Source organism: Hyposmocoma kahamanoa, unplaced genomic scaffold (assembly GCF_003589595.1).
Source record: "Hyposmocoma kahamanoa isolate Upper Pololo Valley unplaced genomic scaffold, ASM358959v1 80, whole genome shotgun sequence".
In the NCBI taxonomy this organism is placed as follows: domain Eukaryota; kingdom Metazoa; phylum Arthropoda; class Insecta; order Lepidoptera; family Cosmopterigidae; genus Hyposmocoma; species Hyposmocoma kahamanoa.
In genome coordinates this window covers 5,681,139-5,699,671 of record NW_020654051.1, presented here as the reverse complement: position 1 = coordinate 5,699,671, position 18,533 = coordinate 5,681,139, and the positions used below count along the sequence as shown (strand labels likewise).

Sequence of the window (18,533 nt, the reverse complement as noted above, 5' to 3'; positions counted from 1 at the left end):
TGATTTACGTAATTTTAAGACAATTTGTTTCCATTAAACTTAATTACATTTATTTTTAAAATTTCTTGAAATTTCACTCCACTGTGAATACACCCTTAACCGGCAGTTGCACTGATGAGTCACTATTTTCTTAACGCGAATGCACTATAAGACAAAAATATTATAATTTAAACTAAAAAAATAATATAATATAAGTAAATAAAGTTATGAATTCTGCCCTTTCGATTCGCTTCTTCGCTTTCGGAAATAAGGGTCGTATTCCAGAACTCTACTCAATACTCAAGTCAGGACATGAGTATTGCAGTGAGCATTGAAAATCATACTCAAGTCCTTGCCGTTAGGGTCGTATTTCCAGTGCTTGAAATCATACTCAAGTCTGCTCAAATCCTGATTTGAGCATTGAGTAAAGTTCTGGAATACGACCTAAGTATCTTCATTTTCTTGACAAGCTCATCGACGCTATAGGTGTTGTCAAGTCCAGTCAGTTCAGAAAGAGGTAATAGTTGAACAAATATATCATATTTCAGGGAGAATAAAGATTTTTTTTTATTTTTTTTATTTAGACTCGGCAAAATGACTGCACCGCGCCTGATGGAAAGTGCGAATACAGTCCAGAGATGAGAGTAACGGATGGAAAACACAAATATCTTCACTCCGTCACTATCATTTTGCCGGTCTGGCCAAATGCTTCTTCACACTACGTTTGAAGGACCCGATGTTATAGAGGGGAGGGAATACATGCGCCGGGAGTTGGTTCCACAATTTGATGGTTCGACATAAAAACGAATTGCCAAACTTTTTAGTGCGGGACGGTATTGAACTGACCGTCCAACTGTGGCAACGCAGTCCGGCACGGGTGGTCCGCTGATGGAAAGGAGAGGAAGGGACAAGGTTGAATAACTCTTCAGAGCACTCACCGTGGTACAGGCGATAGAATACGCTAAGAGACGCTATATCTCTGCGAAGCTGTAACGACTCCGCATGCTCAGTTACATGAGGATCGTTGACAACACGGAAGGCGTAGCGCTGCAGTCCATCTAGGGCATCGAGCAAGTACTTGGCAGAGCCGTCCCAAAGGTGCGAACAGTGCTCCATGCTGCTTCGGACCTGAGCTTTATACAACAGGTATCGCAGCTCTGGAGTAAAAAATCGGTGCACCTTGTTCAGGATGCCAAGCTTGCGCGACGCGGTACAGATGACGCTCTCGATGTAATCTTTGTTGCTCATGTCCTTCCGGATGCTCATCCCCAGCAGACTGAGCTTGTAGCTGAGTTTTTATGATGACTGTGTTTTAATATTCAACCCTTCCAATTTTTTTTACCAAAAGTTTTTTTTATTCTCTATTTTCGTTGGATAATTTTTAACCAATCAAAATTATGTTATCTTAGTACTAATGTAAGATTACGTTTTCAAACGTGTGCGTGTGGCGACACCGGTTTAGATACCTACTAATGTTGATTGATGCCATTTTCAATTTCTTTCTTCCGTGATTGCAACATTTCAGTATTTTGTTCATCCTGGTTCAGCTATTCATCATCAGGTAGAGTTTTAGTAAAAATGCTATAGTATATAATAGCCAACTATTACACGTTAGATGGGCAGCTCGTTTTTCGTTACGCTAAGAACTCACGTAGCGGTTTCCACCCGCGACTTGCGATCATCTCCCTCTAAGTTTAGGATACGCTCGTAATCGCAGAGGCTTCGTGCCCGCAACCGCGGCGTCTGCGTGCCCACACACTTGTGATGTAAGTTTTGAAATAAAACCGCTACCCCGCAGCGGCGGCGGGCACCGGTGAGAAGCACTCCGTGAATTGTTAGCCTTATTATTCTTATTTTGGTACTACTCTACGAGGGCTGTGGTCCTACCTAATTGATAGTCAGAAATTATGTGGCTTATTTTAATAGTTAAAAAATATTCAATTGTTCATTTTTTACATTCCTACACTGGCACTGGTGTATTAGCGAGTTCATACTATGACTACTTATTTTATTATTTCCTTAATGGCGGCCACTAGACTTGGGCCAATGTCAGTTTTCCATTATACCTACTGGCCTAGTTCGGAATTACGTTATTTTCAAAGGTTTAGTTCGATATTCAACTGACATTTTGTTTATTTTATTTTTCTTTTATATTATTGTTATTAAATTATATTTTCGTAACTACGCTCTGCTGTTAATTGTTGGGCATTCGCTTATTATTCACGGGAATAAATAAGCGATTACTTAGAAAATATTAAATGTAATGTGGCTATTTAACTCTCCAGAGGCGCTAGCACGAGAGACGCGTAGGGAGGTTCCTGTCACGAAAATTAGGCAACCGCGTCATTTTCTGCATGTTGACAGACCACCGCAGCATTAAACAATATTTACAAGATATCAAGCCTTTGCCAATACTGGTGTTGATCTAACTAATCGACGATGAATATAAACATAGACTGCAGAAAATAGTAATTTAAGTTTATTAAACTTGCCATGAAATTAGTGAAATTTTGCCCAGATTGACATCTTCCGATTTCAAAAATTAATAGTAAAGAAACTTGCACAAGTCATGCAATCTCTTAAACTGGTCGCATTGAAGTGAAACAACGACGCCCGTCAATGGTTTCGAATTCGGGCTAACCAATCGGAGCGCAGTTGTCACCGTAATGATTTGGCATCATAGTTTTCAAACACACAAAATGACATTTCGTCTCTATTTCTGGTTATGTACTCGATGTTCCCTATTCCAAGAACTTCGTACTTCTAGATCTGCCTGTTTTGAGGCTATATTTATGATCTAATTAAGTCACTTTTCTAGAGTGTCTAAATTCAGGTACACTCCAATAACGACTTCAGGATGCTGATGGGGCTACCGTGGGTCTGCAGCATCTCGGGCATGTTTGCGCAGTCTAGGACTGATGACTTTTACGATATAATGCGCAAAAAGACTGCCTCGATGCTCTGCACGCTGTGAGCCAGTCCCAACTCCTTTCTGCTGACTGTGGAGACAAGGACTGACTCGCCTTGCATGCGCCTTTATGCCCTCATGCATAAGCAGGAATTAAGTTTTCCTGTTGTTCATTTACACGCAGATCTAACATAGGTATAAGAATTCTCTTACTAATAACCAATTTGGACCATTCTAGTCTGATATATAAATAAATAGATAAAACATATATCCTACGATTACCAAGGACGACATATATCTTTCGTTTTTTTTTTTTAATTCATCCACTGACGAGACGAGAGAGTATTTGACTATTGTCTTTAGTTTATGTTTTTTTTAGAAATAAGAAATAATTACAGACCTACGTACTATTCGTATTTTCAATAATCATTATAATATTATAGGATGGAAAAAAAGGACTGTAAGGGCCATGTAAGGGCGCATTTATTCCACAAGAATTTCATCGCGCTCTTTTATTTTTTTTCCATCCTCTAAAATCTACTGTCATGTGTGCTGTCATATAATTCATATTTCATTAGATCTTTAGTAAGGAAATAATAATAACAATAAATATCGAAGTGAATTGAAGGGAAATTATGTTATCATCAAATTGTTATTTATAAATCCCAACGGAAATAGTACAATCGTAATAAATAGTTCAAGAGATGAAGGCAACATTTAAAAAGTGAAATGTTATGATGGTCCCAATTGTACAAATTTCTGTGGATGTTCTCACTACAGTGCAGTTATCCAAGTTTTATGAAGATATTGCAGGTACGTACTTTGTCATTGCTTGAAAACGACCTTTCTTTATTGTAATAATTTTGAATTTATATGACCGTTAAGCAGTAGATTTGTTTTATGTTATCAAGCGTGGTCGAATTAGTCGGGGCAATGTATTACGTACAGCCCGTAAAAAAAGTTATTGAAGACTTCGGCTCTATAAAATACGAATACAAGCTGATGGATGACACCTACGGACCCACTCGTTATCCCGAAATGTTGGAAAGCAGAACCGCATTTACTTCTGGGCAGAGTAGTATCTATGAAATAATAACCCAACCATCCAACCTTGAAACAAGAAAAGCTTCCTATGCTGTTTTAAATGATCTGCAGGAAGTCACAGATGCTGATCATATCGAAAATTTACTTACCGTCGAAGAAACAACATCTGTGGATACATCGACAGGTAAAAAAGTACAATTATTTTCTTTTAATTGTTCTGTTATTATGTCCCACTGCTGGGCAAAGGCATCTCCGACTCGACTTCCACGCTTCCAGTTTGATGCAATGTCAGACCAGTCCCTTATACAGGGTGACAGGTTGATCGAGATAAATATTTAAAGAGGCAAAGGAGTAGCTGATATCTAATTCGAATATATAAAAATAATCGGCCCTAAACATAGGGAAAAAGAAGTCGTGCCATTTTACAAATGCTAACACTCTTCGTTTGTCTTCATTCTCTTCGGCTATGAGTGTCTTGGAGTGAAGCGTAGAGTTCCCAATTCTAAATCACTTAGAAGGCATTGATACAAGTAATAATTACTATGGCAGCTCAGCTCTAGCCCGTAATCACTTCAAGATAATACAATAGTTAATACTTGAAATTACATTATGTCTAAGTAAAATTCCTAACTTTGAACATATCTACCGCGCAACAGTTGTGGTTTGGAGCCGAGCTGCCATAGTTTTTTTTGTATGTATGACTACACCCTTTTTTTTGTGCGTGGGGAAATCCTCCTAGGATACCTCTCCGCCGCGGGGGCAGCGGGAGGTTATGTCGGACTTCTACCGGCTAAAACCCCACGGTGGTCTTCTCGGGTGCTGTAGTGGGAAGGACCCGGGATCGACTTTGCGCACCTGAACCCCTCCAGCACCTAGGAGGAGCTACGTCCTCCCCTACTCTCCTCACGACTAAGCGGGCCACACCGCCCCGTCTCCTCGCGGCTGCCTAACTTACTGGCGAACGAAGCCCCCGCTCCGATCGCCCGTAGTCGCGAAGGTACGCCGCCGCCGAGCGGGATCGGCCCTCTCCCGATCACGCTCGGCGACCTCCTTCTGAAGCATCACCGCGTCACAGAAGGAGACCACTGCCTCATGGGACTCTTGATTCGCCAACATAGCCGCTACTATGCCTGGCGGAGAGAGATCTCGCCCGATCCGGGCAACCAGGATGTTCCGCTCGGAGGCCCAAGCGGGGCACTCCTCCAGCGTGTGCTGGGCGGAATCCTGGTCCCTCCCACAGTGGTGGCACTGCGTCGTCGACTCGCGTCCGATCCGATTCAGATACTCACCGAAGCATCCGTGCCCGGTGAGTATCTGCATGACTACACCCTATATTAACAAATAATTTAATTAGACACACTAGTGACACAACTCGAGATTGCACTCTCGCATTTATGGCAAAAAGTTTTGTTTAAGAAATAATGATTATAGCGCCACACAGCCATAAACTTAGTCGAAATATTAATAAAATCTAGTATGGAAACTAGATTTTAACAGCATTTTTAATACAATTCACCAATGAAAAGTGTTTAAAACATCAACTTAAAGGCCCCAACTTATCTGTGACTGTGTGTTTCGTGTAATCTTTGACGCAATTAGGTACGTGTTCCTTTCTTTGTCTTCATCACAGATAAGTTCTGTCAACTATACTTTCATTTAAACTTTGACGGTTTTCACAAATTATTTGATTTTTGATTCGGGACTTAATCACGTATAATTGACGTGCAACTACTTTTATTTAACAAAATTAAATCTCTTATAGTTGAACAAGGATATATATATCCAAATGGACACGACGAGCACACGGTTGATGGTGCCGTGGATGAAGCCATACAATTCATCACGCATTATGTATCAAACTATGCAAAGAACTATGATAATGATATTGTAAAACCCCACGAGAATAGTGGAAAAAGAAAACAATCTGATTTTGTTAAAAGAGGTAAGGAAAAAGTGATAAAGTATCATTCACCCTCATACACCGTTCGGTTTTGCCTCGATTTTAAATTAGATCTTGCAGAGGCGTGCATATGATAAGCATCATGAGTACATGCTCTTAATTTACACTCAAGAAAAACATCACGTCACCACCACCGTCGAGTCGTCGATGAGATATCTTGGACTAGTCCTCGACAGTCGAACCCACTTTCAACCCCTGATGCCGAGGTTAATGCGAGGAACGGCTGCACTCGCTGGATTGTTACCGAACCTTGAGGGACCTAACGCTGCTTGCAGACGTCTATATGTGGGTATTGTGCGCTCTATGACCTTATATAGAGCTCCAGTGTGGGCCGCAGCCCTGAATGGCGGTAACGTGGCCCTATTGCGCAAGCCTCAAAGGGCAATAACAATCTCGCGAGGGTATCGCACAATTTCTTGCGAGGCGGCCGGCTTGCTGGCGGGGTCTCCCCCTTGGCATTTGGAGGCGAGAACACTCGCCGCAGTTTTTGTGTGGCGTGAAGAGGCGCAAATTCGGGACCACAGACCATCACTCGAGGAGGTTGAGAGCAAGAGCTCTGAGCTGCGTCAAATACTTCGTGACAAGTAGTGACAAAGACTAACGCAACCCTACGCTCTCCGAATAGTCTAGGCAGTTCGTCCAGTCTTGTCGGAGTGGCTGGGCAGGAAGCATGGCGTCCAGACGTTCCGAATGACCCAGGTGCTCTCAGGGCATAGTTGCTTCGGGAAGTACCTGTGTCGAATCGCCGGAAGGGAGCCTACTTCAACGTGTCACCACTGTGATAACTGTTTCGAAGAGACGGATGTAGCTCGGCTGGAGCGGCTAATATTAACTTCAATCACAGACGGCTTCCGGGTTGTACGATAGTTATACGTCTTGCCTTTAATAAATCTACTTGCAAATTTGCTATCAAACTTCGAAACGCCGCGAGGCCTGTTAGGCCTCAAATTCGAACGGTGGTGCGTACAGCGCAGCGTTCAAGGTTTGCTGAAGAAATCTAAGAAAGTACGCTAGTCGGTCTTTATGTATATATATGTAAACGACAAAGTGAAGAAGTCAGGAATTCTATAGAATACATACACATTCTATACAATATTCTTTAAGCGATGTATATAATAGTTAATATTGTTTTAACTATTTTACATATTGCCGGTCGTAGATTTGGCAAAGTATTAAATGATGGACAAAAAATCAAATTGGTCATTTCTGTTTGTGTTTCCGAGCTCGGAAAAAAAAAGGTCGACCTCTTCCTGTGGGATTAGGTTAAGTTTATAGGGGAAATACTGCGCCAGAAGCGCATTTGTTCGCGTTTCTAAGCTGAGTTGAAAATTATTGTAGGTACATTCCGTTTTTTTGAGTAAAAGCTAAATAAATATTTAATGCCTATTTTAAACAAACAAAGAAAAACATGTTCCTAAAAGTTTAAAGGGTTTGTTTGTTTGTTTTTTGGTTCCATTAAAGTGGAATTTAAATGTTTATAGTAAGTCAAAGAATTATTGGATTTACTTTCAGATAAACGATAATCACTTAATATAGCATTAAAACAACGTGTTATGTTTGATTTGTGTAGCGTACATATTTAGTGCATTCGTTTTCATTGCTACTATAATGCAATATTTTGTTCGAAAAAATTGGGACTTTCTTAAACAAATGCAATTTGTAATTTAACTGCCAATTCTTCTGATTACCTACTTATTTTTACAAAATGAATTATTGTAACACTTGGACGATATAAAATATTCTTCGTAATACACAAGCACTTCCTATTATCACATTGCTTTGCGCATCTACATTTACTAAATTTTTTACATTGCCTAATGTACGTTCGGCATTGTATAGAATACCTTGACCAAGTGTATATTAGAGTTGATTTCATACTTTGCCTGACTATTAGGCCATTGCCGTTAACATTGCCGATAACATGTACATTATAAATATTTGTAGTGTTCCCCATATCTTTTAGTAAAATTTCATATTCATAATTAGTATGTAGTAAGGAGTAACTGAAACCAAAACGTTTTTAATTGTTACTTTTTCTCCAGATATCAGACAAAGTAATCACACACGTGTCGAGTCAAGAAACAAAATAGCGCGTAGAATGAGTGAGGATGAGATTAAACAAAAAGTCATAGAATTATATGAAAGTAAGGAAAAGTCGTATTATTTAATGAAGTATTGGATTTATTGAGGTTAAAGTAGTTAAATTACTGAAGCAATTGAGTGTAAGGCGTTTTACGGTTAGTATGCATTTTATTTTTATCGCAGAGATATTGTGGTACCTACTGACCCATCCGTGCTTATGTATTTGTAAGTAAAAATATAACTATTTTGTTTCGATGTTATTTATTTATTGTCAAATATTCCGGAATTGTATAGGGGTTATAATCCATTCTAATGTATTATATATAACTCGGTCTATTTCTAGTTCTGATGGTACAATGGTACATGTTATAATATATTCGTTTTTATTGCACGGTTCTTCATATGCGTGGATATCTTTATTCATAATTGCGCATTTGTTACAAATCTATTGTTCAATAATCTTTTTTTCCTTACTAGAGTACCAACTGGTGAAAGATGTATATCTAACAAGAATACCTGCAGGTTTTAAAAAATATCACTTTTCAAAAGTGTACAAGGCAAGCACATTCATAAAATACTTACACAGTATACCAAGATACAATTTTAAGTTTGAAAGAATTGATAGTCAATTTAGTGCTATTGACGATAATTATGCCCAGGTAATAATTAATTTCCTACATAATTTATCATTAATTACACCCATAGAGATAGAAGATATTCGCTTTCTAGGGCATAACATACATTGTGGAACAATTGAGAGAAAAAAATTTGGATTTTTTTTACCCAAATGATAATTTATTATACTTGCACAAATTAAGGTATCAACACAATAAAGCAAGTTTATTTTCAGACTCTGATTATTTAAGCACCAAATTATCCAGTGAACATGTAGGTTAGGCGTGGGTTGAGGGAGTGACCACACTTTAACGCGCAATTGGGTTCAGTCGGTCAAAAAAACCTTATATAAAAATAAATTAAAAGGCTTTTCAAACTGGCTTGGTCAGCGCATACCGACGAACGGGAAGGCAGAGGATATTAAATTTATCAATTTCAATTACAATTTTCAATGATTTTATGCTATTTCAATTACAATTTTCAATGATCTGGACCACCGAGTATACAACCAGAAATAGAGACGAAATATTCCAATGATAATCCATCCCTGGCAATTCATCAGGCAAAGGGGTCTTATATATCTTTTAAGTATCAACTCTCGTTTGCACTGAAATCACAAATTAGAAAGCTGAAATAGTACAGCGCCAACAACTGACCTGTGTTTACGCCTCCGTATATTCCAAAAATATTCTGTATTTATTGTAATAAAGATAATATATCTAACTATGGGGGGCTGTTCCATTCGGTGGTGTGGGAAAAGCAGCAAAACGTCTAATTACAAAATAAACGGAACGACATTTCGTCGGTAATTTAATATTAAATATGTAATTTTTCAATTTTCGTCCATTATAGCAAGGCTTTAGTTAAACTGGTCGATTTGATGTGAAACAATTGACGACTCCCGTCAATTGTTTCGACTTCGGGCTGGCCAATCGGAGCGCAGTCGTCACTGTAATGATTTGGCAGAATAGTTTTCAAACAAATTAAATGACATTTCGTCTCTATTTCTGGTTATATACTCGATGTCTGGGATTGACCAAGCACTATCGAATTTCTCCCTATGATATTGAAGAGCGCACTGGTGAATGCCGGAGTTGGAGACGCCTGTATGTGACGGAACCAGAGTAGTGGCAAACGGGAGTGACCGGACGCTCGCGATGTCGAAAGGGATATTCTTCATCAGTATGCGCAGGCCTATATAGGCCTTTTAAATACTTTCACTAATCGTCTGCCGGTTTGTGCTGGCCGTGGCCCTTATTGCGATTTCCTGTCGACACTTGTGATGCCTCCCTAATAAGGCGACCATCATGACAAATTCTGTTTTTGAAAGTATAAAATATCTTTGTTTTAATTTTGAAGATTGCAATAATATGTATAAGGTTATTTTGTGTTTTTTTTTCAGGGTGTAATTTTGATGGGCATTGTATGGTCATGTTTCGGCATCGTATTCAGTTTGACGTGCATTCATACATGCTTCAGACTCAGGGCAATCAAATTGACGCGCAAAACCTTCAAAAGATACAGGGTATTATTATTGTTATTATTAATATAGAAAATATTTTCACATTTTAAGACCAAACATAAATGAAGAGCAAACTTGGAAACTCAGGAGGGCTGATATTTTATTATTTTGAATAAAGATAAACAGGCAAGTGTGTCAGTGTGAGTGGGTAGTAGATACTGCGAGTGCGCTCTGCAGGGCTAGCACGATAAGACACGATTTACGCGAGAGCGACATAAAGATGTATGTGAGAATAGCTGCCCCCTGTCGTGCTAGTTCTACTCTACAAACGTAATAAGCCAGTAGTGTAACTACTCCCTATTCAGCGCGTCAATAGCGGGCTTTACACAGACACTCTATCGCGTGTGATACAGCAATCGATTCGATTGAGCGCGCGTGTAAAGACGTTGGAAGGATTGCGCTCATCAGTCGCGCGCGCAATCACGCACTCCAACAGCGCCAGAGTCACGCGATCTGTCCTGCGTTATTAGTCTTTACACGGACGATCTTGCCTTTGTAACAAAAACGAACACGAGCAATCGCCCGCGAAAAAGCGTTAGCTTAAGAAATTTGAATTTCATTTCTGGACGCTCTTGACTTTTGAGGTCTGTTTTTTTATAAAAAAAACTTATAATTCTGTTTCTGTACTCTAACCAGTCATAATTTCAGTCTAACGGCGCTCATTTCAGTAATTAAGAGTCGATACTACATCAGCTCGGTTTCAAAATTTTCCCATACTGAATCAAAACTATTGCTCGACTTTATTTCAGAATTTAATTTATCGTACTAGTTTACTAGACAATTTAGTTCAGTTACGTACGCCACCATTGAAACTACGCAATACAAGGCTGCCTTTTATTGTCGAATGAAGGATTACAGAAAATACAATATTAATAGATACCCACATATATACCAATAACATTTGCAAACAAAACTCCACCCATGTCCTAACATTGCCACCACATACATCTCACAGGATGCAACTTGTCGATCTAACATTCCATGGTCCTTTCAAAACAGCGTACAACAAAGAATGTGAAATATATATGACAAACAATCCTGGGGCCAAACGTACAACGTATGATGTTGTGGGGCTATATACAAAAGTATTTAATCGGACAACAACTTTGGAAAAGGCTATAAGTGGATTCAAAGCTGCTGGTAGCAGCCCCATGGACAAAGAAAAATTCAGAACTACTTTTGAAAGTTTTGGTGATATCCCTATACTGCAACAGAATCAAAACCACCCAAGAGCCTTAATGACATATGCAGATGAACCCCGAAATGCAACAAATTTCTATTTCAAATAAACAGCCACAGGAACAGAACAACTCTTTGCCAATAGATGAATCTCAAAACAGACTAGAAAGTCCTAGCATTCTCGAGCAATTTGATGTCATCAGTCAGAAAATCGAGAATCGAATAGATTTAGTAGCACATAAAACATTGTTGATGAAAATAAACAGCACACCAGCCATTGTGACAACACTCAAGCTGTAGGTTCAATTGAGAGACCAGAAACACAGACAGTACCTTTGACCAATATTGTAAAGGTACCTACGATACATCTTTTCGAAATAAAAAGAAACGAGTTATTAGGAAGAAACATTCTGTTCATTGTAATGTAATGTTCTGTCAGTTTAACAATCATACCAGAAAAACCAGAGTTGGTAAAGAAGCAACAAAAGAAAATTTAGAAGAAAAGTTCGTTTGAAAAAATAATCCAAAGATAGGAAATAAAAGAATTAAGACTGAAACACAGAAAAATAAAAGAAACGTTAAGAAAGGGGTTAAGAATCTTAAAGATTTTAAAGAAGTTGAGAAAGAAGAAGAATATTTCTGTTTGTTTTGTTCTGAGTAGTACTTTTCACCCCCCGTAGAAGATTATGGTTATGGAGTAAGGAATCACAGGGGGCAAACGCTAGTCAACTTCCTCGAGCACGAGGGGCTCTTCTTGATGAATTCGTTCTTCAAGAAGAAGCCTCAAAGGAAGTGGACTTGGCGAAGCCCCGACGCTGTGACTAAAAATGAGATCGATTTCATCCTGACGGACAAGAGACACATATTCAGAGATGTCTCAGTGATCAACAGGTTTAGCACCGGATCTGATCACCGACTTGTACGAGGCTCTCTGATGTCAAACTTGAAAGAAGCCGCTTGATGAAGTCCACGCTCCGTCCTAATCCACTCCAGATCATGGCGGGCTCCGAGAAGTTCCATGAACTTCTCGAAGCGAGATTCGTCGAGCTGAAACCCACCGAGGACGTTGACGAGGCCCTACAAAGCGTGGTTGGGACGCTGAGAAGCGAGGGCATCAAATTCTGTCAATTGCAGCGTACGGGAAAGAAGTCTAAACTCTCGGATGAGACTCTGCGACTTATGACGAAAAGACGCGATGACATCCAGGCCACTTCGTCAGAGAGGTCATACCTAAACAAGCAGATTGCGAAGATGGTACGGCGTGACCTTCGGAGCTCCAATACACGCCTCATTGAGGAGGCGATAGAGCGAAACCAAGGGTCCAAAGTATTCACTCAGCAGCTTGGAAGGAGCCACCTGACGAAGCTTACAACGCACGATGGCCTAACCGTTACGTCAAAACCGCAGATACTCGCCGAGATAGAGGATTTCTATGGCCGTTTGTACGCTGTAAATGCTCCTCGGGTCCAGCGTGACAATCACGATTTGAGAGCCACCTTGACGCGCCACTATACCGACGACCTGCCAGAAATCAGTCAAGACGAGATCGTGTTGGCTCTAAAACAGCTTAAAAATGGAAAAGCCCCCGGTGAAGACGGAGTTACTTCGGAGCTTTTGAAGTCTGGAGGAGTTCCTATTATCCAGGAACTTCAGAAGCTCTTTAACTTGGTCATTCACTGCGGGAGAACTCCACGGGCGTGGAACAGGAGTATTGTAGTTCTCTTCTTTAAAAAGGGAGCTAAAACTCTACTGAAAAACTACCGACCCATCTCACTCCTGAGTCACGTCTACAAGCTGTTTTCTAGAGTCATCACGAATCGCCTCGCAAGAAGACTCGACGAGTTTCAGCCACCGGAACAGGCCGGGTTTCGGGGAGGATATGGCACCATAGACCACATACACACAGTGAGGCAGATTATACAGAAGTCCGAAGAGTATAATCGGCCTCTGTGTTTAGCTTTCGTGGACTATGAGAAGGCCTTTGACTCTGTCGAAACCTGGGCTGTCCTGGAATCCTTACAGCGGTGCCAAGTGGACTATCGTTATATACAAGTGTTGAGATGTCTTTACGATGCTGCTACCATGAGTGTCCAAGTACAGGACCAGCAGTCTGAACCTATCCAATTACGCAGAGGGGTGAGACAGGGGGATGTCATATCCCCGAAACTGTTCACCGCGGCATTGGAGGATATGTTTAAGACGCTGGACTGGAAAAGGATGGGCATTAACATAAACGGCGAGTACATCTCACACTTGCGATTTGCAGATGACATAGTCCTAATGGCAGAATCGCTGGAGGAACTGGATCAGATGCTGAACAGCCTAGCATCCGCCTCGCGGCGGATTGGTCTCGGCATGAACTTTGATAAAACCAAAGTCATGATCAATGACCACATTGATCCGAGACCCATCTGCGTCAATGGCCACCTTCTTGAAGTTGTTTCCGAATACACTTACCTCGGGCAGATTCTGCAGTTAGGTAGAAATAACTTCGAGAAGGAGGCCAGGAGGAGGATTCAGCTTGGCTGGGCAGCGTTTGGGAAGCTACGTCGAGTCTTTTCGTCACCCATCCCGCAGAGCTTAAAAACAAAGGTTTTCAACCAGTGCGTCCTACCAGTTCTAACGTACGGAGCTGAGTCGTGGACACTCACGATACGGCTAGTCCACCAGTTTAAAGTCGCTCAGCGAGCTATGGAACGAGCTATGCTCGGAGTTTCTCTGAAAGATAAACTCCGTAATGAGGTTATCAGACAGAGAACCAAAGTGATCGACATAGCTCTTCGGATAAGCAAGCTGAAGTGGCAGTGGGCTGGACATATCTGCCGAAGAACCGACAACCGCTGGGGTAAACGAGTTCTTGAGTGGAGACCACGACTTGGCAAACGTAGTGTGGGACGCCCTCCATCCAGATGGAGTGACGATCTGCGGAAGATTGCTGGCAGGAAATGGATGCGTCAAGCCGAGAACAGGGCGAAATGGCGTGCATTAGGGGAGGCCTATGTCCAGCAGTGGACTGCAATAGGCTGATGATGATGAGAAGATTCGATAATGTGTCAAAAGTGGGCACATGAGAATTGTACAGGTGGAAGTAACTCTTAACGACTACATCTGTGATTTTTGTTCCTATAAGTAGTCTGTCTATATTTTCCGTGATTTGTTCGCAAATTTACCCCGTGTTGTCCGAATTTACCCCGTGGGCTGGGTAATTGCGGACAGGAAGGGTTTTGTTTTTTTGAAAAATTATATATATGTTGATTTATTTCTCATAATTAATAATGTTGATCTCTTACATAAATATGTAAAGTGTAATAATAAATAAATAAAGACTTATGATTAAAGTAACTTTCTGAATTATTGAGAGATTTCCTTTACTGTCCGTAATTCCCCCACTCTCCTTCCCTTCCCTACTTTAGATTTTGGCGGCGTCTTAATAACAAGAAAAAAGTAATTAACTTTTAACAAGCACGCACTGCACAATTCAATAATTAAATACCTACGAAAAATAATAGAAAGGAAAAATAATTTGGAAAAAGGTGATCTTTTACTGGGAAATGGCATTAAGGTTGATATTTACGCGTGCGCCTTTCGATTCGATACAAGTATTTTTCTTCCGATACCCAGTAAAAATAAAAAGGAATTCGATACTAAAAGTACACGGTATCGAAACAAAAGAATCGAGAACTTACTTGTATTTACCTCCCTTCGTATTACGTCTCTAGAGACGTGCCTACAGGCACGCCAAAACATTTCACCGAGTTGTTTCATGAATATTTTCAAAACATATTTTACAGTACTTTACTTCAATATTTTACTTCTACTGTATTGATCACAAATAATCTACATTTTCAGATTGTGCTATCATTCCTGTCGACAGGAGTTCTCGTGTTGTCCACATCCTCCGTTGGCCAGACTGGTTATACGCATTATCTACGCGCTTACGACACTCTATTTCGAATTGAAAATTATTTATGGAAGAATGGACACGAATTTGATCTATATGGAAAACACGTAATCTATATAATTTCTTTTATATACATATATTTCTTTGTGATATCAAATGACTGAACGAACAAGTTGTGACTTTATGAATACGCCTTCCCAAAACAATTGATGTGATCCTCTGTGGCCGGACCACCTATAAGTACTATATATGAAGAGGATGTATAGTGGAACCTTTACCTACATAAGTAAGTGAAAATGAAAAAAAAAATTGCGACAAGTATTTTTGATGTAGTTATAATTCCGTTCGGATAGAGATACTATTTTTTTAAAGAGAAGTATTAAATAATACAATTTAGGTAATTTTTTTGATGCTAAAGTTGTCAGATATGCCCGCCATTTTGACTCTCACAAATAATTACCTTTAGGTAAATTTTTTGGGAATATTGCTTTCTTGAAAGTGTATCACGTTTTTCTAAATCCAAGGTGGCGCGGCGGGAGACTACTGCTTTGCGGCCGGACCACCTAAGTAGTTAAACATTTCGTAATCTATCTAGGACTATCAATTTTGTTTTATGTCTAAGAAAGACTGTACTAATTATTTTGTATTGACCACAGAGGACCACACAAACGACTGTAGTGCCACTTTTTAAATTACAAAAATATGACATTGCCACTGCGCCCTTCACTTTAATATATAAACGTGTCAAGCCCAATGTGTCTGTAGTTTTACGAGTAGCCTTATCCTTCAAACTAGAAGACGTGATGCTGATATTACTGCTTGGTGACAGAAATGTTATAGTGGCAGTAGTTCCTTGAACGAATTGTTTCACAAGAAGCTCTACTGCTAACTACATTTATTTTGCTACCACCAGTGTGCTGATTTTATTCTCGAATTGTAGTCGTAGAAGAGTAGATTGTAGTCTCGAAATCAGATGGGTTTCTGAGCGAGAAAATGAACCTGATCCCTACTATATCTTTCTAAATTGTGAGTTATATCAACTATTGTTCCGATTAGAAATGACACAAGTTTCCTATCGGCCAGTTGTGAATCGCAATTATGCGCCTCGACTCGAATACTAGAGGGAATTCATTAGTTTAAGTTCTTCACTTATTATTATTATTTATTTACATAATTTTTATTATATCTATTTATGCACATTTCAGATACAAAGTTACATAGACATGTTTGATAACCTAGATAAATATTTTAACTCCGTGATTGAATCTTTACCTGAGTTACATAAATTAAATATAGACACAACTAAATTGGAAAGGGAAATGAAAATATTGAGATTATTCGCTAATCAGACGGATTTCCGAGATCGATTGGAAATGGGATTACGTTACAACGATTTCATTCAATCCATACGAAAGAAGGCCGAAGTAAGTAGTATCATATGTTTTAGCTGCGTCGGTGCTTTTTAAGAATAGGGTTCAAAGAAAAATAGTTAATTTTAGTACTTGTACACACTGTATCCTTCTTCTTCTTAAAGTGTCGATGCGTCTTTCATAAGCGAGTGGTTCAAAAATAGATCCTGTGAGTAGCGAGGGTTTTGAGCCACGAGATGCAAAACAACTTTGTTGCCGAGCGAAACTCGCAACTTTTCACTTCACTATAGTGAGGAAAATGGTAGATGAAAGAAAAACAGTTGAACTATAACAAATCAGTCTTAATAAACTAAATTAGTTACCGTCGTCAATTTAATGTCAACAATAATAAGATCAAAATATACCAACGGATTATATTAGGTAAATAATGTACGACAAATCACGTAGTTGAATGTGTCATTGTTTTTTTTTTCATCGAAAGAAAAAGTTAGGTGCACCACAATTCATCGTCAAGTACGAATTTCGAAAACCTTTTACACACTAGCGTGGAAAAAAGCTTCATTTGAAGATATCAGTCTCTTGTTGATGATATCATCAACATAGTTCTTTTCTAGCAGAACACAAGAGTATTACTATCTCTAAGACCTAGAGAGGTTGTTGATAAATAAATCTTCCAAATCTCTTTTTTAATATTTGGTATAAATCACACGCAGTCTTTAAAGGTGCCTACCGAATTCCTAGACAATGTCGATCGGGTGACTACAGATTTGCTCGACATTGTCGATCGTTACTGTCGGTTGGGTGCCTACAGATTTGCTCGATACTGTCGATCGACATGATGTGTTTTGAACATAGGTCGGAAAAAGTTATTCCAAATCTATAGATACATTTATAGATATAGCTACAAGGAGTATAACTACACAGACTTGTTAAAACCACCAAATTTTTTTGAAAATTTAATTCATTACTTTTTTCGAATTCCGGTTCCGGAAATGGTTTTATTACATCGTAGGACAAAGCTAGTACAACGTAACACGTAGTAGTTTTGTCCTACGATGTTGAACGACGCGACGTTGTTGTTAGTAGGGAATTCTGAACCGGGCATGTTTTCAAGAACCGGGAATTCCGGTACTAGTCTTCAATGGAACCGGAATTTCTCGGTACTTTCGGTACTTCCCGCACTAGCTAGTTGTTGTTCAATGGTGATACAATCAGTGAAATAGTTAGTAATATAGTAGTACATACTCGACGGGTTAAGAAAGCGATGGGTTTCAAAAGTACAAACGGTCAATATTGGAGCTTTTTTATTGAAAATAACGTAATAACCCTTACTCTTGGAAATTAAAATAAAAATATTTTAAAAAACTTTTACAAAGTAACAGAAAATTATACCTAAACCTCCTCTATTTTTTAAGACAACATCAATTTCAAACAAACGTTCTGGTCCGTAATTAACATCGAAATTACACTATAGATGCTGATTCCCAAAAATACCGAAATAACCGGGAAATAATTTTGGATTCCCGGATCTCTCATTACTATAAAAGAACCGGGATTTCCCGATTCTCAACCCCAAGCGGTTGTAATAATGACGAAGATGCTAATAATGCTGATGTAGCTGATGATGCTTATATACATATAATGCTAATAGTGTTGATGGTGCTAATGATTCTGCGAATGATGGTGCGAGTGGTGCTGATGATGCGGACGATGCTGATAGTGCTAATGATTCTAATAGTGTGAGTGGTGCTGATGATGCGGATGATGCTATTGGTGCTGATTCTGATGGTGCTGACGATGCTGATGATTATGCTAAGTGCACTTGTTATGTTGGTGGTGCTGATGATGCAGATGGTGCTTTTGATGCAGATGATACTGATAATTCTGACAGTGCTGATGATGACTGGTGGCCAGGCATGACTTCGATATTGGCATCAGCACCATCAGAGTCATTAGCACCATTTGCATCATAA

The 18,533-nt window shown here is 39.5% G+C and overlaps 1 protein-coding gene across 1 annotated transcript; it reads left to right on the top strand.

Moving 5' to 3' along the window:
* Positions 1-3,631: 3,631 nt before the first annotated feature.
* On the top strand, positions 3,632-18,533 carry LOC113233942. The gene is made up of 9 exons (XM_026469178.1): positions 3,632-3,700; positions 3,779-4,115; positions 7,934-8,035; positions 8,451-8,632; positions 9,991-10,113; positions 15,139-15,297; positions 16,396-16,614; positions 16,764-16,768; positions 18,212-18,533. The coding sequence occupies exons 1-9, from the start codon at positions 3,653-3,655 to the stop codon at positions 18,531-18,533; spliced, it is 1,497 nt and encodes a 498-aa protein (XP_026324963.1). The 5' UTR covers positions 3,632-3,652.